At 37.1% G+C, this 27,329-nt stretch overlaps 2 protein-coding genes across 2 annotated transcripts; both read right to left on the reverse strand.

Moving 5' to 3' along the window:
* Nucleotides 1-3,658: 3,658 nt before the first annotated feature.
* On the reverse strand, nucleotides 3,659-19,951 carry LOC139685810 (uncharacterized). The gene is made up of 3 exons (XM_071582931.1): nucleotides 19,858-19,951; nucleotides 18,887-19,015; nucleotides 3,659-4,139 (listed from the first exon to the last, which is right to left on the reverse strand). Exons 1-3 carry the CDS (start codon nucleotides 19,867-19,869, stop codon nucleotides 3,825-3,827), a joined length of 456 nt encoding a protein of 151 aa, XP_071439032.1. The 5' UTR covers nucleotides 19,870-19,951; the 3' UTR covers nucleotides 3,659-3,824.
* Nucleotides 19,952-21,487: 1,536 nt separating this feature from the next.
* LOC139700601 (uncharacterized) lies at nucleotides 21,488-25,625 on the reverse strand. Its single transcript, XM_071599115.1, has 2 exons — nucleotides 25,531-25,625; nucleotides 21,488-22,511 (listed from the first exon to the last, which is right to left on the reverse strand). Exons 1-2 carry the CDS (start codon nucleotides 25,623-25,625, stop codon nucleotides 21,488-21,490), a joined length of 1,119 nt encoding a protein of 372 aa, XP_071455216.1.
* Between the last annotated feature and the right edge of the window lie 1,704 nt (nucleotides 25,626-27,329).

Here is a 27,329-nt window from a genome sequence, read left to right on the forward strand (position 1 = left end):
ATTCCGGAACATTATTACGTCTCGATGACGTCGTCGGTAGTGGAGAACATTCCTCAGACCGCCGGGATAAAAACGCAGCGCTCTTCTCGCCGCCCACCGATAGAGGTTCATTTTTGCATATATTTTTGGTATGTGATTCACAACTGCCAAAGTTTGGCTATTTGATGCAGGAAATTCGCTTTTGCAATCATTTGGCGTCCTTTGGTAGCTAATAATTTTCACTCATTATACTAAAATAAACTACTGATTACATTTAATCATCCTTAATATTCATCAGTCTCTGGATTATTTAGCAACTCTCCGCTTACCTTCTACCATGGGTTAAATGGAAGATTAAATGGACCATTTGGTCTCAATTTCGCCCAAATAAATACCACTATCTATCTATCTTATTCATATATTTTATCTCGATTTTGCCAACTCTGTTTTATGCATTTCAAATGTGCGAAATGAAAATATATTAAAATAAATGTATCTTCGTTGAATTGTAAACAGATAAAATCGATGATTGCCCGTATTTCCTATGTTAATTTCTTTTCCAATCTTTCACCGTTCCCTACTTGTGTACCTATAATCAAGAAAAAGAAAAAAATCATTCTTTGTGGCAAGGAATCGATAAGTCACTAGCGCGAGTCATTACATTTCTTTTCAATATTTCGTATTGAGTGAATAATGTTGTTATGCTTGGATTAACATTCTCTTTTGAGAAATTCCTCTCCCGGAATCCATACAAAGACCACAATAAGTCAGGTTGGGTAAATCGGAAAATGTATTATGCACTCAGCGAATTAAATTTTTGCTGGCGAATGAGGTTCTCCAACCACAGCCATGGCCATACAGAACCCGTAATGATTCGTGCGCCGCGGTTAACGCTTAATGAGGTAACGGATTAATGCGTACATTTTTTATTATTATGTAACAAATTGTTTGCCCAAGTACATAAAATTTTTATTTCTGAATTTCTCCGATTTTCTTTCTCGTTATTGTGCCTAGGCATTTCTGTCAATGTTAATTCATTATAATACTTACATTAATAGTACTAATGGTACAATAAACCATAAGCACAGTAATCAACCCGAAGGCCGGTTTGGTAGGTGATGTTCACCCAGTACTAAGCCCGACGGCGTGTGCAATTCACACATCAGGGTAGGGGGGCCAGGTCCTTTTCCTGTACCGGTTATGGTTTCCCAGGAAGATCTAGTACCCGATAAATCACATGGCTTGGGTGAAGCTGCAGGAGCCCTTAGAGGCTTGCCCGGGAATCGAACCTGGGCCCTCCGATCAGTAATCCAACGCTTTACCCCTGGACTACCGCGATCCAATAGTACAATGCATACATGCAATTGAATAGTAGATTTTCATTCAATTTTTGATTTAATTTCATTAGTTTTCTACATCGGTGTATTTTCCTTTTTATTCCAACCCCTTTCTAAGATTTTCGAAGGCCGTCTTATGTGCAATCAATTAAACTCGCTAATACCTCGTAAATGGCTCACTCAGAATTTTTTTCATTGCACTTGTAACGGGTGCGCAACCGGTGATTTTTACGATATGCCGACTTCGGTTTTTTTCAAGTCACTCTTTGGTTGATTCACCGCCGCCAATGATTTTCATTCGGGTAAAAATGTGTAGTCCCCCATTTTCCATGCATCCTACCCGCTTGATTTAAATAAGTTAGTATAAGGGTTATATACTCTCTATGGGGTAGACAATACGGGTTTTGAATGCCAATTGGTGTTCTTTCCTTTATTACTTTTTCATCATTGTAACAATTGGAATACACTCACCAGTCAGAGCATATAGTACGTACCTATTGCTCCGTTTTCATGACGCTAGAATGGGCGTGCATGCTTTTCTTTTCATTCTACACTAATCTTGAACGCTTTCCTATTTATGTTATTTTGTGTTAAATGATGCAATTATAAAGGTAACATACGAATCTTATCGATTTGGTACAGTATTTTCCTATTTGATTGAAGGAATCTCTAAACTTCAATTCCTTAAATAAAATTTAGTCAATACTTGCTGAAACAACAACGTATTACATTGGCAACTGAATAATTTCTATATTGATTTTAGGACGAAGGATTCCAAATACATAATTAGACACCATTATTCCTAATTAAGAGCAAAAATGAAGTTCAAAACCTAATACAAAAAGAATTGGAAAATTACAAATACATACATCATGTAAGAGGCAACACTAAAGGCATTACGTTTAGATAAAAGTCTAATGATAACGATTTTGAAAACAATAATTAGTACATTCATGCACCAATGGGTCACTGCTGCAACTTCTGGATAGTTCCAAACAAATAGCTGCTTAAAGCGAGACGCTAAGTATCTGTTTTGGGAAATTCCCGCTTTAATTAACTTCATGGCTCTTGCCTAGATTAATTTAAACTCTCACGCCTGGAACATTTCATTGGTAATGATTCCGCTGGCTGAAAGCGCCTTTGTCTAACATACCGGGCTGGTAGCAACCCCGCCGGGACAGGGATGCGGCCAGAATCCCGAGCTCCCTCGTTTTTATTTGTATAAAAGATGGCATTGTATGGTTAAGGATGGGCATTCCTTCTTCTCAGGAATAAAGCTGTAGTTATATTTCCATCCGGACTGGATAAAATAAAATCATTCAACGCGTAACATTGATGTACTCAAGATTGTACTCCCGAATTAATTTAACTCCACGACCAAATTTATTTAATCTAATGTTTTCTTGCAATATTGTCGATGGGTGATACTATGTAAGACCAATTTAACTTCGAAGAACAAGTGTTATGCAGACACTCCAAATTTTTTCTCTTTTTAATCAAAAATTGTTATCAAATTTGTTTAAGGGCCGCTCTCTTGGTTACTTTTAATTAGGAAAACAGATACGTTTTCAGGTATGGTACGCTATTATCCTCACGATTTCTCTATTCTTATATAATAGATATGTGCGAGTAACTAAATAACTCAAACTTGTTTATTTTTGTATTAAAGTATTAGACATGTGATAGTAACTAAATAACTCAAACACTTGTTTATTTTTGTACTAAATGTATATTTTTTTAATGGAAAAATTTTTAATGCTAGAATTATTTTTATAGAAAGGACAATCAATCGAATTATTAGGACGGATACTAAGAAAAGTTCTGGTCCATTTTATGACCGATGCATATTCTGCAAAATTCATATTAATGCTGGCACGACAATTTTAGCTTCTATTCTATCACAAAGGAAATTGCACAGGTATAGTATTCCAAGAAACTGCGGGAAATGCCACGACAGTAATTTTTAATGGAGTCATCCGCTAAATATTTTCGCTCAAAGTTGCCAGGATTCAGTTCCCGGAGTTGGTAGGATTTGCGATTTATGACAGCTCATACCCGAACCCCGCTTGTCTCCCGCCTCGATGAGCTTGGTTCGAGTGTAGCAGAACTCATAGTGAATAGAACGGATTCCATTCTAGGCGGTGCCTTTCCTTTTAAATAGTTTCAGCAAATGCCGATGCCTACGTTATCGTGTGTTCACTCTCTTTCTAGGCCTCACTTGGGTACCAGCTACGTAAACAGTAGCTAAATTTAGGCCAGGCGCCCCTTTAACGTTTCTCATCCATCATCCTGCAAACGGTGGTAAAGGATAATTTATCCAAATAAAAGTTTATTCACTTCAAAAAAGTGTAGACATATATATTTTTATAAATAATTTACGTACATTACTCTCTTTCTTGCTGACTCGGGGTGCTTTATGGACAACCGCGAAGACAATAACTTAGTATGGTTTATATACACTGAAGTCTTGAAGCATTGGTTCGGTGGCTCTGCGTCCGGAGCGTGTGGCTAATGGAAGGATGGCAGCGGTACTCCACCCCCGGGTCCACCCCCGCTGCGTCCACTCTTGTTGCCCCCAGATGATCTCCCGCGGCCCGAGGAACCGCTGCCGTGGTGTGACAGGGCACCCACGGCAGGATTGAACCCGATGGCCGCACCTCCAAGGTGATGCTCGGGTTGCACCCACGTGTACCCGGTCGACGTGATGGAGCAGTAGGCGTTGTAGTATCGGCCGGGGCTGCGGCAGTATGACCACAGGGGGCAGCGGCACCGAAACTGCGTCTGAAACTCTTCCTTGCACACCTCGTTCCACCAGCACGTGCGCTAGAAAGAGATCTCACGATGAGTTGAAGGAGCGATTCAGCGAAATCGATTTGAACGACATTTAAACCCTAAGATTAACGACGTACAAGAACAGCCTCGATACAAAAAACTCTTCGATATTATGGCAATTAAATTAATCTTTCACTTGTAGCCCGTCTCTTTAATGAAGGTAGTTATTTTGGCCGACTTAATTTTAATGGCCGCTGGTTTCATTGCGAGTTTCTTATTCAACCACATAATTCTTGATATTTAACTATTTCTCATTGGTATTAAATATTAAGATTGAAATATAACTTTTTGCTCATTTATTCAAATAACTTTAAAAAAATAGAAATATCAAAGTGAATAATATGTAAAAAAAAAACACCATTATACCAATATCAAAACAATTACTCAAACGAGACGTCTGTCCATGATATTTTCATTTATAGAGAACGGGAATAGTTATAGATCGTGTCATAAATATGCGCTGGTTGCACCCCATCGCAAATTCACGACACGATCTAGATAAAGTAACAGTAGATTGAGAGGTGAATTTTGATTAGTATCAATCGATGAAGAGGCACAGACACTTCTAGATTTCTATAATAAAACTTAATTTTTAACAGCAAAGAGGACATGCTGGGAATTGTTTATTTTTTATGGATCGTTACTTAACTGATCACCACGGATTCTAATAAGTGTAGCACTAAATGTTGAGTTCGATGCATGTTCTGTAAAATTTTAACAAGCGATGAAATTTTAATTATAAAAAGAAAATTAATAAGGAATATTTATTGTCATAAATAAATAGTATTATTATAGGTACCTAAATAGTATAGGTGATATAAATAAAGAAGTTTCTCTTCAATGTTGGCTTATTTAGAAACCATAATCATTTTGCAGGGCATGAGTTACCGATTGGATTCCATGTGTTCTACTAAAATCGGACGATCTACGAAGGTGATATGAACCGAGAAGTTTGAAAACTAGATAGTACTCAATACGCCTCCAAACAACGTTGCTCAGCGAGGAAGTTAAAATGTGCCTTAAGAGTATAACCAAAAGTCTTGCTAAAAGCTGCTACAGGAATATTTAAATTTGATGTGAATTACAGCGTACAAGGTCTCAAACAAGGTATTAGGCGTTTTGGGATATTTATCAGCCAGTTAAGTCCGATATTCCCCTGGAGAGAGTAGAGACCGAAACGTGGAACAGTTTGAGAGTTAATGATTTAAGCTATCGTTATTCATGCGTCGCATCGCTAGCAGTTTCGAAATGCAACCGACGACGTAAAGTTCCCACGTTCCCCAATGACTGCGGGGAAGTTTCTTCGAAGGTTGCAATGTTCAAACTTACCCGTGAAAATATTTAATGTGTTTTCAGGGTGACTGCTCTCGATAAGCCTAGGGTCTAGACACAAGGACCCCAATGTTGTTGAGAAATTTCTTATTTATTCGGATAACAATTGAATATTTTTTGGAGTTAAATAATTGTTTCGGACAATGAAGCACATTTTTCTCGACAAAATTCACAGAATTATTTATTTGGTCCCAAAAATATTCCTATTCATTTAATTTTGCACCTCGAATTAAAACAGACATTCCCCTGATTCATGCATCGAATCAAATTGTTATAACGCTAAGGTATTGATAAAATGAACTTACGTAAGTTCACAAAAACATTTTCTTTTCCTTCCTAGTTTTCAGCTAATTCAGAAGTTATTTTCAATTTCATTTTTGATAACTTGAAACTTGTTTCGCTCATCACTGTCATTTTTTTCATAAAATGAAGTACCAAAAAATGACACCTGAAAAGATAAAGTTTGTAACAATAATATCAATACAATATCAGTATCAATTTTAGAATAAAAATATACCGTCACTTTACTCTGGACCTATTTATTAGGTGCTATAAATCACCAAATGAAATCAAACAGAAGGTTGGTTAAAAAAGGTAGGGCTACCTCACCTTATTCTATTCCCCACGGCGCGTGAAATTCACTCACCACCATAGGGAGGGACGGTTCTTTTATCTGTGCCGCCTATGGTTTCTCATAAAGATCGGGTGTCCGATAAATGACACAGCTCGAAAAAATCTGGAGGTTTTAAAAGACGTCATTCGAATTTGAACCTGGGCCTTCAGGGCCAGCAGCCTAACCACGAATCTACGATATGTAGTAATATAGAATACATAAAAATAAAAACATATTATGGGAAAAATTAAACACCCTAAAAGCAGTCCTAACTACTTTCTTCGTATTTGCTCAGAAACTAATTTACAAATTATCCATAGTTTTCTGACTTGTCAATTTTTTGCCAATTGTGTACGTAAAATTGAAACAAACGAAGCTTATATCGTACATTAATCATTTACTTTCCTTTTTTCCCTACTCCTTTTAAAGAGCTGTCATTTTATTTCATCAAATATTCTTTTAAGCTACAAATGGCTGATCAATATTTCATACTTTATTTGAAATTCATGAAATCACCGAAAGAAAATATTCAGGGGCCACGAATTTCATTCTAAGGATACTCCCTTGACGGCGCCACCATGCCATCAGCACTAGGAATTTTGTGGCAAGGCTCTCAACTCAATTTCTCCATCAGCGTTACTTTCATATGTATGTATCCGTTTTATTCTAATGTTATATGTTTCATACACTGATTCTTAGTTTTCTTAAGTTCACTTTCTATCCTTCATGGCTTTCATCCCTCTTCAGAAACTGTAGTATGATAGAAGGACTTGCACCTTCTATTGATCCTTAAAACCATACCAGGATTGCTCCTGGTAGGGTCATCTGTGCCATAGAAATGTTATGGTTAGGAACCAGAAGAAATATATTACTTTGCCTCAGCAACGTAGCTGCAAAGATGAACTCCCCTTAAGTGGTGTGTTAGTATCACCAGTGGTTAAAAGTTAGAGTAAAAATTCAATTAATATAATGAGAAGTCAACGAGAATTATATGAGAGAAGGAGGAAAAAGTATTTGTTGGATATTAGTGAGTTTAAATTGAACTTTTACGAAGTGTACCGGATCATTATTGAGTGATTTAATATCTTTAATATACAAGTGAGGAAAATATGATCGTTTTAGATTATTATTCCGTAACATTTATGAGGAGTAATGCCCTTTATTGTATGCTGCAAAAGTCGATCAGTAATAATTTTCGGGGACCGTCCCAAGTTAGCTCCTCTGAATAATCTCTCCACGGTAAGCTCCCATTAATAATTGCAACTTTCACCTTCAGGAAACTTTCACGTCTAAAAATATGTCCGATGAGTTAACCCCTCTACTTTTCATTTCTTTCGAAAGGGCACTTCCAAAAACCTTTCCTGTCACTACTATTTTTGAAAACTATATCGAACTGAATACAATCTGGTATTAATTAATTTGTTAGCATAAAAATAAAGTGATTAGTGAAATGATAAGAGGCAGTTTCGATGAGTTCCTCCCTTAGACCACAGGTTTTACAGAGTATATCCTTGAAAGGATTTAGAGGATTTGAGTGATGTTGACCGAAGGTGGATGAAGGAAAAAATAGGGATATAAGCATTTTGGGAAAGAGAGAAGCTAGGATGGGTGCTAGAATGGAAGATAGAAAGCGGCCCATTGGAGCAAACATAATGCAGCTTAATGGAATTTCAATTCCCCGGAAAATTCCCAGGGTCCTAGTTAGGCCTTTTCCCCGTCGATTCCCTCGCTATATGGATCCAAAATTATCAAAAGTAGGATGAGGTATGGGTTCGAATTAATCGATGAATTCCTGTACTCGTATTGGAACCGTCGTCGATAAAGCCCTTGAAACAGCATCGGTTTTGTTTATTTTCAAATCTCTTGTAAATTATCTCAAAACTGTGTACTAATTTGAAGCTTCAATAATAATAATTTATTGACAAGGCAGCAATTCCTAGGTAAATTATTACGGGTTATGTTTGGCAATTTTAGTAAATTTTATGTAGGGGCAGGCGCTTTTCCAGATTAGTAAAAATCTTTCAAAAATAATATTAATACTTGGAAGTCTACCGCGTCGGTACGCTTCCGATGGAACCCAACATAACACCCCGACAAGTCTTAGCCTCGCCCATGATTTTCTAAATTATTCTGCGCATTTACTCTTCTTTCACCTTCATGGCATAACAAAGGATGAAATGATAAATCCAGTTAGCGATAACTTCAATTTAAATATCTTGACAGCTACAAATGATATTCATTTTAATTCATTCATTATCATATAATTTCCATATTTAAATTTATTTAAATTATATATATACACCATTTATATATATATATATATACACACGAGGGTCATCCGGAAAGTAGTACCCGTTCGTGCCGCATGAAGTGCTGACGACGCGAGTAGCCGCTGGACGAGGTCAGATAGCTTCAGTGGCTTGTCTGCCTTCTCTGAGCCAAGTTGCGTGACGCTAGCATTGCCTGTGTTGTTTCTGTGATTGTTTACAATGTTTAAAAAAATTGAGAACGCCGCCAGTTGTGAAGTGAGGGCAGTGATTAAATTCCTCAATGCAAGAAACGTTCGCCCATGTGATATTCATCGCCAATTAAAGGAGGTGTATGGAGACAATGTAATGGACGAGTCGTCTGTTCGGCGGTGGTGTCGCAACTTCAACATGGGGAGGGGGAACACACACGACGATGAGCGTTCGGGGAGACCGTCTGTCATTACAGACCAACTGGTGAGCTCAGTTGACGAATTCGTGAGGAACGATCGGCGCGTCACAATTGATGACATCTGTGAGCATTTTCCCAATGTTTCTCGAACAATTGTTCATGAAATTGTTAAACACCATCTGCATTATGCAAAAATTTGTGCAAGATGGGTCCCTCGCGTATCTCAATGAGCTGGCGGCGAAGGACTATGCAGCAGGAATACAGAAACTTGTCACACGTTATGACAAATGCCTTAATTTGCTTGGAGATTATGTTGAGAAGTAGTTTAAAGTATCCTCTTTCAAATAAAATTTTTTATGTTTGTTAATATTTACTTTTGTGTCTTTATTTCACGAACGGGTACTACTTTCCGGATGACCCTCGTGTGTGTGTGTGTGTGTGTATATATATATATATATATATATATATATATATATATATATATATATATATATATATATATATCCTCAATTTATTTTTATATATAAATTGTTTTATTGATTTTCTGTAGATGAACAATATCCCATCCGTAACGCGCAAAATTTCCTTCCACCATAGATTTCGGTGCTAATGTTTACTTCCATAAGAACAGTGGCTGTAGCTCCGGGTCCCTTAGAAAGGGCTCCCGTCTTAAATCATCTCCTTGCTGTCCCATAGGTAAGTACAGACTAGCCATAATCCTGTACCGTTTCATATACCTCGGTTGACGATTTTTTCACCTAGAATCAAAATTTCAAAGTGTGTTGCTCGTCATGTGTAATCACCATCGCTGTAGGCGAAGTGAACATGCTTCAACTTGCAACGGTTGCCGTTGACGTATAACTGGAGTCAAATTGATTAGAAATATTGGCAAGTTTCTCCAGAATTCCAGAAAGGATTCTAGCGACAAACAAAGTTTTTATATTTCGGAGAATGTTTTTCTATTCCTCCTGGGTACAAAAAATGTGACTCATAAGTTTTCAGGTTAGTGAGGGACTTTCTATTCTGCTCTAATAATTTTTCCGTAGAAGTTCTTCGAGAAATTGTTTAGAATATTGACCTTGTTTACGCTCTCTGAAACAAATTCTCTATTTCCTGCATTTAAATGTTGCACAGTTGAACGTTTTCCTGGTAATTCCCTGACATAAGACCAAAATTCTTCAGCGCTATTCACTAAATGCTAGCGTAACATTTTGCTTTTAACTTAATATTAGGCTTTGCGAATAATATTTTTCGTTTTTGCTTGATATGCTATGAGTTACTCTTCTGTTGTCGTCTTTAGATTCCCTCCACTACTTTTGAAACCGTTTTTAAATTTTTAGTACATATTTCTGTCTTTTCAGCGCCACTCTGACTGCTCTATTATACCAATTAGGGTCTTTATTATCGCGTTAGGGTCTCTATTGGAATGAGCTTCTCTATCTTTAAAAAAATAAATTCTATAAAAAATTTATATTAAAATTTATAAACAAATAAATCTATTTCACTGAACTTAATTTAATAGTTAACTATATCGAAATACGAGGGTCATCCGGAAAGTAGTACCCGTTCGTGCCGCATGAAGTGCTGACGACGCGAGTAGCCGCTGGACGAGGTCAGATAGCTTCAGTGGCTTGTCTGCCTTCTCTGAGCCAAGTTGCGTGACGCTAGCATTGCCTGTGTTGTTTCTGTGATTGTTTACAATGTTTAAAAAAATTGAGAACGCCGCCAGTTGTGAAGTGAGGGCAGTGATTAAATTCCTCAATGCAAGAAACGTTCGCCCATGTGATATTCATCACCAATTAAAGGAGGTGTATGGAGACAATGTAATGGACGAGTCGTCTGTTCGGCGGTGGTGTCGCAACTTCAACATGGGGAGGGGGAACACACACGACGATGAGCGTTCGGGGAGACCGTCTGTCATTACAGACCAACTGGTGAGCTCAGTTGACGAATTCGTGAGGAACGATCGGCGCGTCACAATTGATGACATCTGTGAGCATTTTCCCAATGTTTCTCGAAAAATTGTTCATGAAATTGTTAAACACCATCTGCATTATGCAAAAATTTGTGCAAGATGGGTCCCTCGCGTATCTCAATGAGCTGGCGGCGAAGGACTATGCAGCAGGAATACAGAAACTTGTCACACGTTATGACAAATGCCTTAATTTGCTTGGAGATTATGTTGAGAAGTAGTTTAAAGTATCCTCTTTCAAATAAAATTTTTTATGTTTGTTAATATTTACTTTTGTGTCTTTATTTCACGAACGGGTACTACTTTCCGGATGACCCTCGTACGTGCATGTGTAATTTGTAGTCTGCTAAAATCTTTAACATTTTTAAGCTGAACCCGCGAGGCTATAGGGAAGAAAGAATCGAAGCGCTGGACAATTCTCGAAGCTTGTATTGCGGGATGAGTCGTGTTTCGGAATTGGGAGAGGGAGAACGGGGGTGGGGGGATTGCGAGAAACGCGGAGGTTGTTGATTCTGAAATTTATGGCTGCGTTAAATTTGACAGTATAAAAAAACACCTCTATGGAAGAGTACGAAATGAGCGGCATTTCTGGAGGTACTGGAATCATTCGCGGAATATGAAGCGGTGTGGAGAGGAAGAGAATTCGTAGTGAGAATTATACACGTTTTACATATCCCACGATGTTACAAAGTCTGAGACGTTTTGAGACAGGTGGAATTTGAACAGGGATTTCATATTTCACGGAATGTCTGCAAGACTTCCAGGGCGCTTTAAAGTCAAAAATGCGCATTTTTGACACAAACTTGGCAGGGGTTCTATCATTGAATTTGATGGTTAAAAAGATATCTTAGAATGATTTGCACACCAGAGAAATTGATGGGGTTGCAATGTGATTCAGGATATCATGCCCTCATTTTGTATAATCCTTAATTCACAATCTCTAAGTACATCTATATATGATTACAATGGTTTCGTGGGGTATCTTTTGAGTTTAATAACTCAAATGGGAAATAAAAATAGTCTGGACCATTAAAACCGCCATATTGGTCGTGAGGCCTAAAGTTTCTCATAATGCCCGAACGCTTTATGAAATATGAGAGTTAGTCATTTTGCATGGCATATTGTGATTGCAAGGAAGTATCAGGAGTGAAATAAATGCCCACTTTCGAAAAACAAGGCCAACTGCACCACTTATAAATAGTACATATTACCACTAATTGAAAAGTTTTAAAAAAGAGTGATAGAGTTGTAATAAAATGTTTCATTTAGTGCCGCTGAACATCAGTATGTTGAGATGTTAAAATAGCAAAACCTCTCGTTGTATTAGCCGAATCTACTCAAATTTTCAATGGTAGTGGGTTAAATACGAGACTTTTTAAGTAATATGAGACAGGTTAAATACGGTACTCATACTTCTAATGCCGCTGTTATTTTATATGGTAGGTAATATTTACAGAATAGTAATATTAACATAATTGTTTACATAAGCATGAAGTAAGTAGTATGCAAAACGGCTGAAGTTATAATCCAGTTATTGATAGTTAGCTTAATTACGTCTGAATTGATGGTAGTACTATGTCATGGGAGTACCAAGTGAACAAAGGGGCGAGGAAAGTCAAAACTTAACAACAAAATATAAACGAAGCCGAAATAAATTCAGGTGCTGATGTTCATTATCCGGACACAATTAGTTCAACTCTCACAAAAGGCTTACGCCAAGAGTTAAGAAAATGAATCTCGCGGAGCATTTTTAAATCACTAATATTATTAATGGAAGTTTTAGTATCCAATCTCAAATAACACTCATACAAGGAGTGAGCAAAATTCAGAGAAAATATGCCGGGTTCGTGAAATATAATCATAATGGAAATTAAAGCATCAAACAATTACTACATGACTTGAGATAAAACCGTGCAGTGGCTGGAAGATACTTTTTCCCCTTTACTACCAACACAAATACTTCATCACTCCTAAGTGAGAAAATTTATGTTGTTTTTCATCATTAATTATAATAATTAAAGCTTAATATATTTTAAGAATTTTCTCCTATTCAACTAGAGATGATTACTGATCCTAAATCCCCGTTCTTCTTTTGAGGGAAGCGCTGAGTTCACCTTAAAATCCCCGGCAGTTTATATCCCCGAGTGTACACTTCTGACCTCTTAAGACGAAGAATTAATAAGATGACCTACCTGCCAACGGAGATATGTTAATTATTTTTCATTATATTCAGCGAAAAAGATTATTTTTGTTCAAATTTTATTTAAATATTAATTATTTTTAAATATTAGCTCTTCTTAGAAAAAAATGTTTCATCTTTCTTCTCCGTAATGGCCTCAAAGGAGTGTTCCGTTGTATATCAGACCGACCACATGCAATTGACTGCACCTCTCATCATCCGTCGGAGCTTAGAATTTCTCATCCTTGGTATCCAGCCATATGATCCAAAGATAAACCACTGCGCCATTAGTCATAACTGTCAAACCGCCATTCTAACGCGACCCTTATGTGCCAAGGGCTCGTTAATAAGGTCTGAAATTCGAGAGACACGCCGCATCGTCTCGTTCATATCCGCCGGTCTCCAATCCAGCAGAGCGACGCGCTATGACGTCAGAGTTAGCAACTTGCCCTCATTGGTGGAATCAGACTGGGATAAGACGAATGTGTGCTCCTTCCTTGGGGCATTCATTTTTTAAGGAAAGAAGAATCCCATGGCGTGCAGAAAGAAATGGGAGTTTAGGAAAGGGTATAAGTACTATATAAAGCGTGGCAGGCCTCTGCCCCAAGGCCGAGAGACTTTTCAAAAAGACCGTTGAGGCTCAAAACCACTGTATGAAAGGGCAGAGCAAAACCGCTGCTTTTGCGGATTTCTCTCTACAGTTTTTAAATACTCCATTTAAACCCTGCCAATCTTTACGATTCTACTCTACATATAACTCGGGTGTTCGTAAGGGCATAATAACCGAACAGCGTTATTCATATGTTCTCAGGCCTATTCCCGATAAATATTAGCATTTTCATTGGTATTAAGTCGTGTATGTTCGCCACTGATATAAATATTACTTAGTTTGGAAAATTAAATTGCTGCAAAAAGTATTTGGCTCTGAGGCATCGTGTTTTTTTTTTAAAAGCTCTGGCCAGATTAATGAGTGGACTGAGTTTGAAAAAGACCTCTTAAAAATCGAGAATAATGGGCTAGTGAACATAGAAGTTCTTTAGAATTCAGTCAATTAATTTATTCCCCATTTGCTGCTTTTTATGCTTTAGAAAACATATTATAAACTTTCTTGGTGGTTAAAATGTTCTCCTTAAAACAGTGACCGTCCGATGTAAACTTTTTAGAAGTATTTAAAATCCAATTCTCTTTACGTACTTTTCAGTTTAACCTCAGTGTGACCAGAGATTAGAAATCCTTACGTTTTCCTCCATGCAGCTGATATTTCTTTCACCTTCTTTCAGTAAATAATTGTTGCCACGCACGAAAGTCCTCTATCAAGCGATGACGCTCTGGTGGTAAAATTGGTTTTCGTTTAATGAAACCCCAGCGTAGCATGGGTTGCCATATTTTTATCCGGAAGGAGATTAAAAAAATCGCTGGCGCGACCTCTAGCACCTCCCGCACATAGCAGGAGGCAATTTACTTTACACGAGTGCCTCCACTTCATGTATCACTGGAGTGGATCGTGCATGTTATCGAATTCTTGTTTCCACTTCTGAGGCACGTCGTTGTGCACGTTTCATCGTTCGTTTGCATGTGAAACAGACAGACAGGAAGAAAAAGAAGAGTAGTATGTCAACATCTCGTTGCGATTTCAGCGTGAGATACATAGCGACGCAGCACGTGACCCGACCCTTTTCGTAGGTCGATATTTAAAAATACTCTCTAAATAAAAAGAGGGACTCGCGGAAACGAGGCATCAGGTCTAAAAATAACCCGACTCCCTCTCTCTCTTTCTCCTTCCCCCAGGTCTCCCACTGCCTCTCTCTCTCTTTCTCTCTCTCTCTCCCCTTCTCCGTCTCTCATTCCGTCTCTTTCTCCCTCTGTGTACGGCAGTGCGCTTGTTTATCGATTGACATTCACTCACTACGGGAGTAACCACGCGAGAGAACCGAGGTGATACCACGGTATCTCGCAATACCTGTTCCGTCACACTCTGCGACCGCACTCCGACCTGCAGTAATTTGGTGGAAAGAATGGTTCCCCGGGGAGGGAGAAATAATAAAGTTCACTCTTCAACGTTCCGCCGTTTTGATCGGACGAGAACTGCGGAAACAGAAATGATGCCGCTATATTTTTGCAGGAGAAACTATTTTGGGAGTTTTATTCGAAGCAAAGGTGAACCGTAATTTGAAATTTCCTCTTTTATGGGATACAAGGTGGTGAAACGCTTTCATAGCAAACGGGTTCAAGTTCGGATCAACTGGACAACTCAGGCTATACTTATTATGTTTGATTTATGTGAATTAGAGAACTTTCTCGGAAACCGCGGGAGGCACCAAGAAATAAACTCTTACATTATCCTGAATTCATGAATTAATGTACAGTAAAAAAAGGAAGGAGGTGAGTTCTGTTTCACCCTGTTTTCGATGTTTTCTGTTCCCTACTTTCTTAAATCACGCTATTTTTTTTGTTTATTCCTAAATTAAGATTTAAGAAAATAGTTTACATTTTCTTTTTCGATCGTCATGGAGTTGGCATCGACATTTTTTTAAAGGGAAGTTCCAAGTATACCTGCAATCATTCTTGTATGCTAAGCCCGTTATTGTGCGCGAGTACCTATAATTTTTTGGGAATGACCTGAGAACATATCTTAATATTAAAATTCATATTTTTCATATTGAATGTTTTTTATTCTATCCCTTTGTTCACGTTTTCTTCTTCTATTACTTAATCAATCATGTGTGCAACTTTTGCCAAACCTAAAATACTTTTCTCTTCATTCTTCTTTGAACTTTCATATCAAATTTATTCTTTTGAATTAGGAGCTATTTTTAATGTAAATAAACCATGTATTGAACGGTGTCGAATGCACTGTTTGATGGAAATTTACTCATGGGATTGCCAAATGGACGGTGTAGTTTGGGGCAATTTATTCCAGAGAATTTCCCAACCACTGAAGAATCCATTTTATTTCGATAAATAAATGATATTTTTTTTGTGCGCATCAAAGCAGTTTAAATATTACAAACTCTACATTGCATTAAATTGGTATCTTCTGTATTTTATATCATGATCATTACATTCATGGGTTTTAGAGGTAATCATAACGAAGGACATGGTGGCTAGCACGATGGCATCCCTGTATAATTATCAATGGCACGGAAGTGAATTTCCTACTCTGTCCACCATCTGGCGCACAAATATTTTCTCTCATTCCAATCCACAGTTTGAGTCACTGAATTTCTTGCGTTCCGCATCTTCGGCTCTATTGATTTTCTTTATTTAAACTAACCATTTGGCAACCGAAGTTTCCACGATGAGTGAAATATTGACTAGTAATGAACATTTTCCATATTGGCTTATTTGATTAGCATAAGGGTTACGGGGGAGTCAAGGGAGAATTATGAGCATTAATTTCAGTGTTCAATGTATGTATTTATACTTGACTAGTAACAGATGAGCAAATATCTCATAAAATATCTCGGATAATGTAATCGAAGTATCTTCCATTAAATGTACCATTATTTCTTGAAATCAGTAGCTTTCATTCCCTATCCAACCACTATTTGCCATTTTCATTAAAAATACTATTTGATAAATCAGCTTCTTGTCTCAAACACGTCAAGATATCAAATTTTTACACTTTGTGTTATTTAGAAGGCTTCCGCAATGAAGAATTTGGCTGAAAAGAGACTCTCGTATACCTACTCTTCATTGTACGCGTTCGTTTGACAGATCACCTTCTAGCTGATTCCTTTTTCCTTCGTCAACTGATTTTAAAATGCCTAACTGTGCGAATTATCGGTACAAGTTAGCAGTAGGTTTAGAAAAAATACTTTTCTAAATTTATGAAAGGTATCTCACCAGCAGCTTAAACTAAGCAACATGATTGGTTGCACTACAAGGTTTGTAGATCGAATTTTCAGTTGGAAAATCCGATCCTATTTTCGTTCGCCTAGTTCTTACAAGGTTTATGGAAGAATTACGGAGAACAAAATTTTGGATGGACCTAAATTGATCGGAAGAAATACCAATTACTTGAGGTAATTTTAAAAGGAGCTACTGCTTAAGTAATTCATGGAAGCAATTTTTTATAGCATGGAGTAGGGGGAAAATGGAGGAAACATCGAATTGCATCATTGAAGATATTTAATTGATTAATATATTGCATTGTACACTACTTATATTGAATTACTTTTTATCAAATGCCGCAATCATTTATAATTTCATTAATAAATAATTACCTCAATACCACAATATATATTTTTCCCAATATATAATATGTATTTGAAAATTATTTCGTTTGATAATGGGTGACTCCCGTAAAATTTCATCTTATTGTTATCTTTATGCTTTTGTCCTTCATTAAAATTAAATAGATTAAATTGAACTATTATCATCTTATGCTCTCTATACTTATTATCATCGTCTCTTTTGAGCAAAATCCAGCCAGTAGTTACTAAAAATTAATGCCCTTCCTTATCAGAATAGAAAGTATCTGGAAGATGGATTGATTAAAAGTTACGGAAATTATCTCAACCACTAACAAAAAAATTAATCAAATGAATGTTTACAATATTAAAATTTATAAATAATTCTGAACGCAAAGAAAATTATTTTAAAACGTTCTGGAGTTATCATTTGAATGAAATACATTAAAATTCTATCTTAAATGAAGGACTTTTCTTCTAGATCATCTCATAAAACTGAAGTCCGATGAGTTTCATCTTTCTCGTATTATACTAACTATTTACATAAAAATATTTTGATACCGTGAAAAATAAAATAAACAAAAGTACGGCAGTCGTTAATTGAAATGTTAACCCCCGCCGTTGCGTTGAATTTTTCAGCTGTGAAGGAAAAGTAATTGTGAGCATCAACATATTCGTTAGTAAATTACTTGCATAATGTAGAAATTACGTAATGCGAGAGGAAATTTTAAAGAAATCATTTTCTAGTCAGTTTTCTGTTGGTGTCATGACGATAACATTATTAAACCACGATTCACGATTTGTAATTCTGTAACATTTAACGGAAAGAGTAATGTGATAAGGAAGCTGAATACATTAGTGTTGGATTTAAAATGTGTTTCTGTTAATAACTAAGAAGTATCAATGCAACACTGCAGAATTTTCAGTTGAACAAATTTCATAATTTACGCAAATAAGGAGGCACAATATCGTTTTCAATATTTAAAGAATCGTTGAAATAAAAAATATCAGTTTGTGTTTAAATTTGTATTAGAGTTGTAGTCATATATTACAATAAAAACGACGAAAAATCTTAAGAGAACACTCATCTCTTACACTGGCTCATTAATCTATATTTATAAATAAAATTGCACAAAGATGACTTCAGTTACACAAATTGTCTTCCCAACGTATTGTAAACTGCTAAGCGCAAGACAATATTGCCAGGAGGGACAATGCAAATGATTTTCAAAAAAATGTTTACCAATTATTTGATTTAGTAGAGTACAAGAACTTCAATATCATTTCAATTACTTCAAATTCTATGAAGAAGCGAGATAATTTATCTCGTGAATAGTAAAAATATTTTTACAGCCAGCAAATCCGAAAGCTCAATTAATATCTTCCTTTGCGTTAGATTCCAAATATAATGGACGTGAATAGTTTTCCTTGAGAGGTAAAGCATGTTATCATTTTATGTTTCAAAGTGAATTTCCTGATTTATTTTGTTTATTCTGGATTGTACAAATGACAATTTATGAGTTTCAACCATCAAAAAAAGGAAAAACTGCAGCTAATTAATAAAAAGACGAATACCATATCATTTTACTATTTTACCTGTCCGCATACCCTTTGGACCCTTCCATATCCCTCCACCCGAACATTAAGCAATAGATTATTTAACCATCTCAACAGAAAATTAATGACCTAAACAGTTTTGACGGTCATTACTGATTTATTTGCATTACAAATATTCATTGGAAAAATTTCCCTTTCCGTACCGCCTGTTACCGATTTACGCCTAGAACATACCTCAGTCAGGTATCCCCTAACCGTCTGGTCAGAAATGGCTCTCTTCTGAGGATATGCCGAGGCGACTGAAGGGAAGTCGAAAATGATCCCCGATGCTGGCAGTAGAAGCCCCATCCAAGCCACGCTCAGCTGTGCAGCGAATAAACAAAAGAAATAGGATTATTGAGGAAGGTTCATTTCTATTCCTCCGAAGCATCACGCGTAAAGTTCCATATTATACTCATTTTGTTTTAAATTGTAAATTACATTAATACTTATTGAATTTAATTCAATTTAATTCAATAATAATCAAAATTCCAATAAGCAAAGGCTGAAACACGAAGTATGGTCATATTTATAAAGATAGCGATTTATTCTATGCATTCTTCTTCTAGCTATGGAAAAATTCGACTAAAATCTTTGAGTTCTATGCTGAAATTTTATGCACTCAGATAAATATAACACCGCACATTTTTATTCCCTAAAAAATCAGATAAATAATTTTTCATATATTAGTCCAGAATAGGAATGGTGTTCTATCCAATGCATATTTGTATGAGTATCCTTGAAGCAAAGGTAGTCCGCGGTAGTACTAAATAAAGTTGATTCTGGTAAATTTTAACTTTTTTCTAAAGAAAACCCAGAAACTTTTTGAGCACAGAAACACTTAATATTGTGCAAATATTGTCGGGATGCTTTTGACTGGTTTAATCTGTCAAAATGAGAAACCATGGAAGAATTCATTTAAACCGATACATAGCAGGAAAAGAAAGGAATACGCTTTTTTTCGCGTGGGTGCAAAATCGCTTCTGAGAGTCCACAGATGGGAACGAATACCGCCTAATTTTTCCGCGATTACCGGAGGGGGCGCGGTCTGCACAGCGCGATCAGAGCGAGGGATCAGCGGCGAGCGAATCGCTCCGTCAAACGATTCGCCGCCAAAGGGAGAGAGGTCGCGGAGCGTTGGCGCGGCGGGTGCGACCCTTCCTTACCTGATACCTCATGCTCGTGCCGATGCCACCACCTCTCTACTGGAATCCCCTTAGCCCACTGCCGCGCGCACGGATCCCGTCGCGAGAAGACTCCGCCCACCTCTCATTTCTCTCTCTCTCCCCCTCCCATTCACCCTTTCCCGCCCCTGTGACGATCTCCGGCGCGCGCGCCCCCCTAACCCCATCTGCCGGCGCCACGCCGTCTCTACCTCACCGAAGGGTAGTACAAGCGAGGGGTATTAACGACATTTTGAGGGGCACACACGCGCAATTCAATCATGTGCCTAGCCCGAGGGCGCCTAGGTCTGACTTCTACGTCACACATGCGCGAATGCAGACTGCGTTTTGCTAAAAAAAAATTGGTGGCAAGTGTCAGGTCACGTCATTCTTTTAGGAAATATCTTCCCGAATCAATATAATATATATTATTTTTGATGGAATTCAATCGTCTTGGATGATTATATCACGCGGCAGCCATTGCAGTCTTCCAAGACCAGCTATTGTCGGTATTAAATTATATTATAATATACGAGAATAAATGTTGTATATAATATACATAATACATATAGCGTGTAATTATACACATATAATAAACATTATATAGTAGGCCTACTATAGGTAGGCATATTTTAAATCGTATTTTTTCAACTGGAGTCCACATTCATATATTGCAATAATATTTTTATTAATCTCTAGCACCATATTTATCCTATCTGCTTTTCTTGACTGCCACCACCATTTTTTTCTCTTAGCTAGTTCACGCTCTATTGCAAATTTGGAGTATTCTACGACATTGAATAAAAATGAACTTTTTTCAATTAGAAAGCCTAACCGAACTCAAAAGTTACACTTTACATATAAAGCATTTCTTGAAAAAAATATATAATCGGTAAATCATACCACCCTCGTTGACGAGGTTTGTGTAAAGGATTTTTTCCTTTCGAACATTTTCTCATGGTACCCTGAGACACGTTTGCGATTTAATGGTTAACAAAATCAGCTAGGGATTCATAATACTCAAATACTTATGCTGAGCATTTATGCGAAAAGTGATCTTAAAATTAAAAGCGTGAAAAAATATTTTGGTTCTTTTCCAAGGGAGATTTCTTAACTTAGATGGGGTATATTTGAATTATTTTGTACAAACCGTACGGTTTACCCTCGATGTATACATTAAATCGGAATATGATTAGTGACAGACTTTCACCATTATGACATAACTTTCATGTGCTGTATAAATATAGTATGAGTAATTGGACTAATCTTCAGGTAAAAATACCATTGTAAGAATGGATTTCATTTTTTCTTGTGGGGAAGGAAATAAAATTTAAAGTAATTGTGAAATAAATTAAAATGCCTTAAACTCAATTTATTGGCTTTAGTATTAATGTGACTTTATTAAATAAACCATATTTGACAATGATATTATACGTTAGATTTAGATGTGCATTAACTGAAGAAATTACTAATTATTGATTCCAGCTCGTGCTTACAATATTTCCGGCGGATATTCAATTCATAATTCTAATATTACCGCAGATTCCTCACGAGCAAATTAATCAATCAATATATTAATATATAATATAAAATGGCAATATTACATGTAACCATATACACCATCTCGTAACCTTTACTCTCCACTCATTTGGAATCCAGCTCTAAATTTGCGAGCAACAAGTCTGGCAAAATTCGCTCTGTCTGTCCCAAGGTCAGAATCCAGACCTTTTACGTCAAGATAACCTTTCTCGTAAGGAAAATCGATCGCCGAATCTTCGTCATTGTACTCAGCGCCGTCCCACTCCTGTTCACTATTTTCTTTCTCGTTCATCTCGTCATCCTGACCTTTGTATTTACTTCTCCGCATTTTGTATGGTCCCCTTAAATTCATATCCCTCTGGCGCAGAGCACTGGCCCTCGAATCACGATGGTATCCCTTGGTCTCTTGTTCTTTCAGAGAACTGTATGAACCAGATTTATCGTCTCTGCGGTCTTCGGTCTCAACTGGGTCTCCATCCTCGGTCTCGCCTGCATTATCAGAGTCAGGATTCAGTTGTGGGCTATCCTCAGCACTAGAAGAAGAGCCGATATTTGGACCTTCTCCTTCCACCTCCTCTCCTTTCTCAATTTCATCGAAGGCGTCACTCTCGACATCAGTCGAGTCCGCATTGAAGCCATCCACGCCCACGTCTATCTGGTTTCCATACCTAGGATCTCCCTCGGCTTCGTATGAACCCGCCTCGTTTTCGGAGGATATTCCTACATTTCTTGAACGTTCTACCTCGAATTCATCTTTCCCCTGCCCTTCTTCTGATGGAGTTGAAGACCTTTTCGATTTACTCCCGCTCTCACTCAACGCCCGATCTTCTTTGGCCACCACCATCTCCTCATTGTCGCTCCCTCGACTCAAACTCGTGGGATTGCGCACCTCTCGGATATCGGCGGCCACTTGTGTTCCACGGTGGAAATCGTGTTGTGAATTCCTTGAGTGTCTCTCATTTTTCTCCAGTCCATAGTTGTCGCTGCCCCTGTAGAATCTGTTGTATCCCAGCGGGGAAGAAAGGACGTCCAAACTATGTGATCCCTGATCATCCTCTTCTGAGTGATGGTACGTGCCAGTCTTCGGGTCGGATTTCACTGACCAGGAATGACCAGATCTATGAAGCAAAATTATCATAATATAAAAGTCACTTAAATAACAAAGTATATGAAAATTAATGATAACGAATTCTTATGAGTAATTCCATTGCATGTGTATTAAAAGATACCGTTATTGACTTTCCTACATTAAGTTCGTGAAACGATTCAAACTAAATTCAGAATACAATAGTAATAATATTCTTTTGAAAAAATATATTAGCCTGAGGAAAAATAACTGAAGTATTAAACAATATATTACCTTCCATTGTCATAGATCCATTATTTCCCCACTATTAAAAAGTGGAATACTATAAGGACCGAATAATCAGTTACGTACAAAATAGAGCCTGAACCCCATTTGAAACGATTCAAATAAAATATAGCTGTTGGTAGAAGTTGTTTTGATGAAGGTTTTTTGAGTGAATCGGATGTCTCCTTTCAAACGTAAGCTCATTGTTGAACCATCACATATCATCAATGCGATAAAATGTACATGAATGGCTTTGAATTGGAATCAGTATGATATCAAGGAAATACATTCGTAAATATAATGTTTGCTAATTTAATTAGAATGCAAATTTAGTCGCTTGAATCTTCCTAAAACGCTTATCTGTTTTTCCTGTAATTTTGAACGATAGTATTACTAAACTTAAAAACATGCAACTCACTCTTTTGATTTATCTTCACGTTTGTGATGCCTCAATGGCCTGGCGAATGTTGTTGCAGTGAATAATGCCAATATTATGAAAGTCCTATGCAATACGATAATCATTTTTGAAGAATTAATATCGTATTGAACATCAAGAACTTCTCAACCAGCTTAGTAAACAAACTCTTAAAGCATTGTTACAACGTTACGCAAAAACATCAACAATGTTTGTAATATAAAAGTAAATAATTTCTCAAATTGTAATTTATATAGTTAAACAAACTTAAGCTCATCAGGGCACAATTTTGAACTATTTACTCATAACGTAATAAACAGAAAAAATATTATCGATTTAATAAATTCTTTGAAAATACTTTTAAGCTTATTTTGATGTTTGTTGCTCAGGTTTTCATTTCCTCAACCGTGGCGTGTAATGCTTATTTTTATGACGTTGAGCCTGTCGCCATTCCTTTTAGTCTATCCTGGTCACTTTTAGCATTTGCTTTCAGAGGAGGCTAAAGGGACCAAATTTGGGAATGGCTCCCTCGGAAATGAGGCACATTACAGTTAGTAGAATGATGTAAATTTTGATTTTAAGTGCGCTCTTGGCATTGATAGTGGGTGTGTGAAGATAGTTTTTGAAGCATATCATATTTTACACTCAGCTCACTTCTCCAAGGGGGTTGAAGTCGGGAAAAATCTGCGCCAAAAATGAATCAGACTTTGACAAAACCAGCGCGAATTCGACTTCAACTTCGTTACTAGGCGTACCGTCGAACGTCGAAAACGTCGCATCCTATTTTATTCGCTAGTCAATTTTCGGGGGCAGTGAGCAAATTCCTGGAATGTGTGTCCAAAAAATAAATCACGTTTCGCTACAAACGACACCAGGAATTTTTGATACGAGGGTCATCCGGAAAGTAGTACCCGTTCGTGCCGCATGAAGTGCTGACGACGCGAGTAGCCGCTGGACGAGGTCAGATAGCTTCAGTGGCTTGTCTGCCTTCTCTGAGCCAAGTTGCGTGACGCTAGCATTGCCTGTGTTGTTTCTGTGATTGTTTACAATGTTTAAAAAAATTGAGAACGCCGCCAGTTGTGAAGTGAGGGCAGTGATTAAATTCCTCAATGCAAGAAACGTTCGCCCATGTGATATTCATCACCAATTAAAGGAGGTGTATGGAGACAATGTAATGGACGAGTCGTCTGTTCGGCGGTGGTGTCGCAACTTCAACATGGGGAGGGGGAACACACACGACGATGAGCGTTCGGGGAGACCGTCTGTCATTACAGACCAACTGGTGAGCTCAGTTGACGAATTCGTGAGGAACGATCGGCGCGTCACAATTGATGACATCTGTGAGCATTTTCCCAATGTTTCTCGAACAATTGTTCATGAAATTGTTGAACACCATCTGCATTATGCAAAAATTTGTGCAAGATGGGTCCCTCGCGTATCTCAATGAGCTGGCGGCGAAGGACTATGCAGCAGGAATACAGAAACTTGTCACACGTTATGACAAATGCCTTAATTTGCTTGGAGATTATGTTGAGAAGTAGTTTAAAGTATCCTCTTTCAAATAAAATTTTTTATGTTTGTTAATATTTACTTTTGTCTTTTTATTTCACGAACGGGTACTACTTTCCGGATGACCCTCGTACAACTGCTATTTTCCATCTGCCGATATCTCTCTTGGTCCTTGCAACCCTTGAAGCCCGATAAGCTTTTGCTTGTCATCAGATTTCCCAAGGGAAAAACTGCCGAATTTTACACAGCAACCATCCCAATGGTGTGCTAAAACCTGTCATCTTTAAGTTAGTATGTTGACACGGACCCAACGGTCTAACCCGGTCAGCGTATCTCACGCCAATATCGAAACGCCCTATCCATAAAACGTAATTATGTTAGAGCCCATTTAACTTGTTTTCCACTTCGCTATCGGATGGGTGGGAAAGAGTGGATTGGGGGGTCGGGAAATGCTCAAAATTTCTTCCATTTTTACGTCTATGGTGACTTTTGGAGTCGTTGATTCAATTGCTAATCTATTTTATTGAATTGAATATTTTCTGATGAAATTCAAATTACACGTTAAGAGTGTAAGCTGCTGCTTTTGGTTGCATTGCTGTAGATATCGTGGCAGAAATGTACTTACTGAAAAGACAGAACGCAACCTGTTTCGACTTATATATCAAAATAAATCCAGCAGAAATAAGTCAGGTTTGCTGAAAAAATTATTTTTGGAAAAATGGAAAAAATTTCTTTTCTCTCCCAATCGAAAAGATTCCCGTTTCTGCACTTAATTCGTCATCCGCTTTAATTTCAACCGATTGATTACAAAATGCGCTGCTCATATTTTTTTAAAGCAGTAAAACTATTCTTAATGCCCAACCTTCCAAGCTCAATATCATCAAGAGCCTTTACCATCCCTTGTTCTAAAATGCTTGTGTGTGCTCTACTTCCAGTTTCATCTTCGTGAAGGTCCATTGACCCGTATGTGCTTCTCTACAATTCTTCATGCAGCACCTTGGTCTCCAAAAGTAAGTATCATTTTCATTCCATCTTCCAGCTCACTTTCCATACCTTTCATCCTCTTGCCTCATTCTTCTCCCCATGCTTATCTCATCCTTTCCCACTTCTGAAACTTTGAAATGGCTATGGACATCAACATAATTTGTGTTTATCCATTGATCATCACTCTGAGATGTGAACACAATAATATTTTTGAATGAAAATGAGTGTGGCATTTAGACAATGTGACATGTCTAATTAAATGAAAAAATGCCGTATTTTTGTTTTTTTTTGGTAGGGACTGCATAACTTAGGCACATTTAAGAAATAACCATACAAATAATTAGCTTTGCAACAATTTTTGGAAATCCCATTGTAATACATTTTCAGGTACAAAAACAGGGGTTTTAAAAAATTAAAAATGGACAAAAACCAATATTATGAACTATTGAACTGTCTACAAGATATATTGATGAGCATCCAGATTAAACAAAGAGAAAAGTCAATTTAACCTATTTGTTCCATTTATCTTAAATTGATATAGTAAAAACGTCCTTGTGCGCGAATGAATGTTCTCAGTTTGGAGATTTAAACAGTATTTCTTGACTTGAAAAATCAATCTCAAGGTTCCATATATTCTCAGTAGATTTTAGGACTCATTTCAATACAACATAGAAAATTGAATGACTACCTATCTGACCTACTCCATTTTCTTTTTTGTCTAGCCAAGTTTTCTCCTTGATTGGTAGGTCTTTTTCATTTGTTCTGCTCCTTCAGATTATCGATCACTGTTTTGCAGCCTATATTTTTAAATGAGGTAATGGTGAGGATGACATTTCCCTGTTTTGATTTCCATTTGGAAATCATTCTCCTTCACACTAATTTTGGATAGCCACAAACCTCTTCAGAACTTAGAAATGTAGAAGCACAAATTCTATCACTTAGGGTTTGGAATGCAAGCCCTTGATGATGCGTTTTAGCATCCAGATTCAAAATCCAAGGGATGAGATTTTCAGATGACTAGTATTTTAAGGAAAACTAAGTGGTTGCCCAAGGCTGCTACTCAACCCAAAACTCTGAAAGTGTTAATTTTTACTACATCCCTTAAGGTTAAGTTCAAAGTGAGCTTTACCTTCACCTTAAAAACCAACCTTAGTGTTGACCACTTGATGTAGTCAGTTAACAAGATAGTCATACTAGTTGTGGCCTGAGGTTCCCAATTGTGGGAAGGGTAAAATGAAATGACCTGACACAAGTCAAGGGATTCATCTAAAATTGTTAGATTTCGGTTGGCATGATCTGTGACCTTACTACTCATTAAATATATTTCACCTATTTTAACTTTTTAAGTGAATAAAATACACTAACATTTGAATGTTGCTGCTGGGAGGTAGTGTAAACACAATTACACTATTAAAGCTCTAGCTTCAATTGAAAACTTAGGAAAACGATTGTCAAAAATTAATGACTTAGTGTTAGTCATTGGTAGTTAGATATGAGTATGTTATTTGTATTTGATAGCATTGAGATAAAAATTCATTATTTCATCCAGATTCTTTTAATATATCAGCAATTATGAAAAAATCAAGGGGTAGAACACATTTATAAGATATCATCTTACTTGACAAAATTAATTTTTTTCAAATTGCTTCAAAGTTCACTTTGAAAAACTTTAGACAA

Source organism: Hetaerina americana, unplaced genomic scaffold (assembly GCF_022747635.1).
Source record: "Hetaerina americana unplaced genomic scaffold, ioHetAmer1.1.p SCAF_1, whole genome shotgun sequence".
Classification (NCBI taxonomy): Eukaryota; Metazoa; Arthropoda; class Insecta; order Odonata; family Calopterygidae; genus Hetaerina; species Hetaerina americana.

Excerpts from the sequence above, each read along its gene's own strand:
- LOC139685810 (XM_071582931.1), bottom strand. Across the intron at positions 4,140-18,886 it reads TTAGGGGATACCTGACTGAG|CGCACGTGCTGGTGGAACGA; the intron begins GTATGTTCTAGG and ends ATCTCTTTCTAG.
- LOC139700601 (XM_071599115.1), bottom strand. The coding sequence starts at position 25,625 with ATGGACCTTCACGAAGATGAAACTGGAAGTAGAGCACACACAAGCATT. Across the intron at positions 22,512-25,530 it reads GATGATATTGAGCTTGGAAG|ATCTGGTCATTCCTGGTCAG; the intron begins GTTGGGCATTAA and ends TTTGCTTCATAG.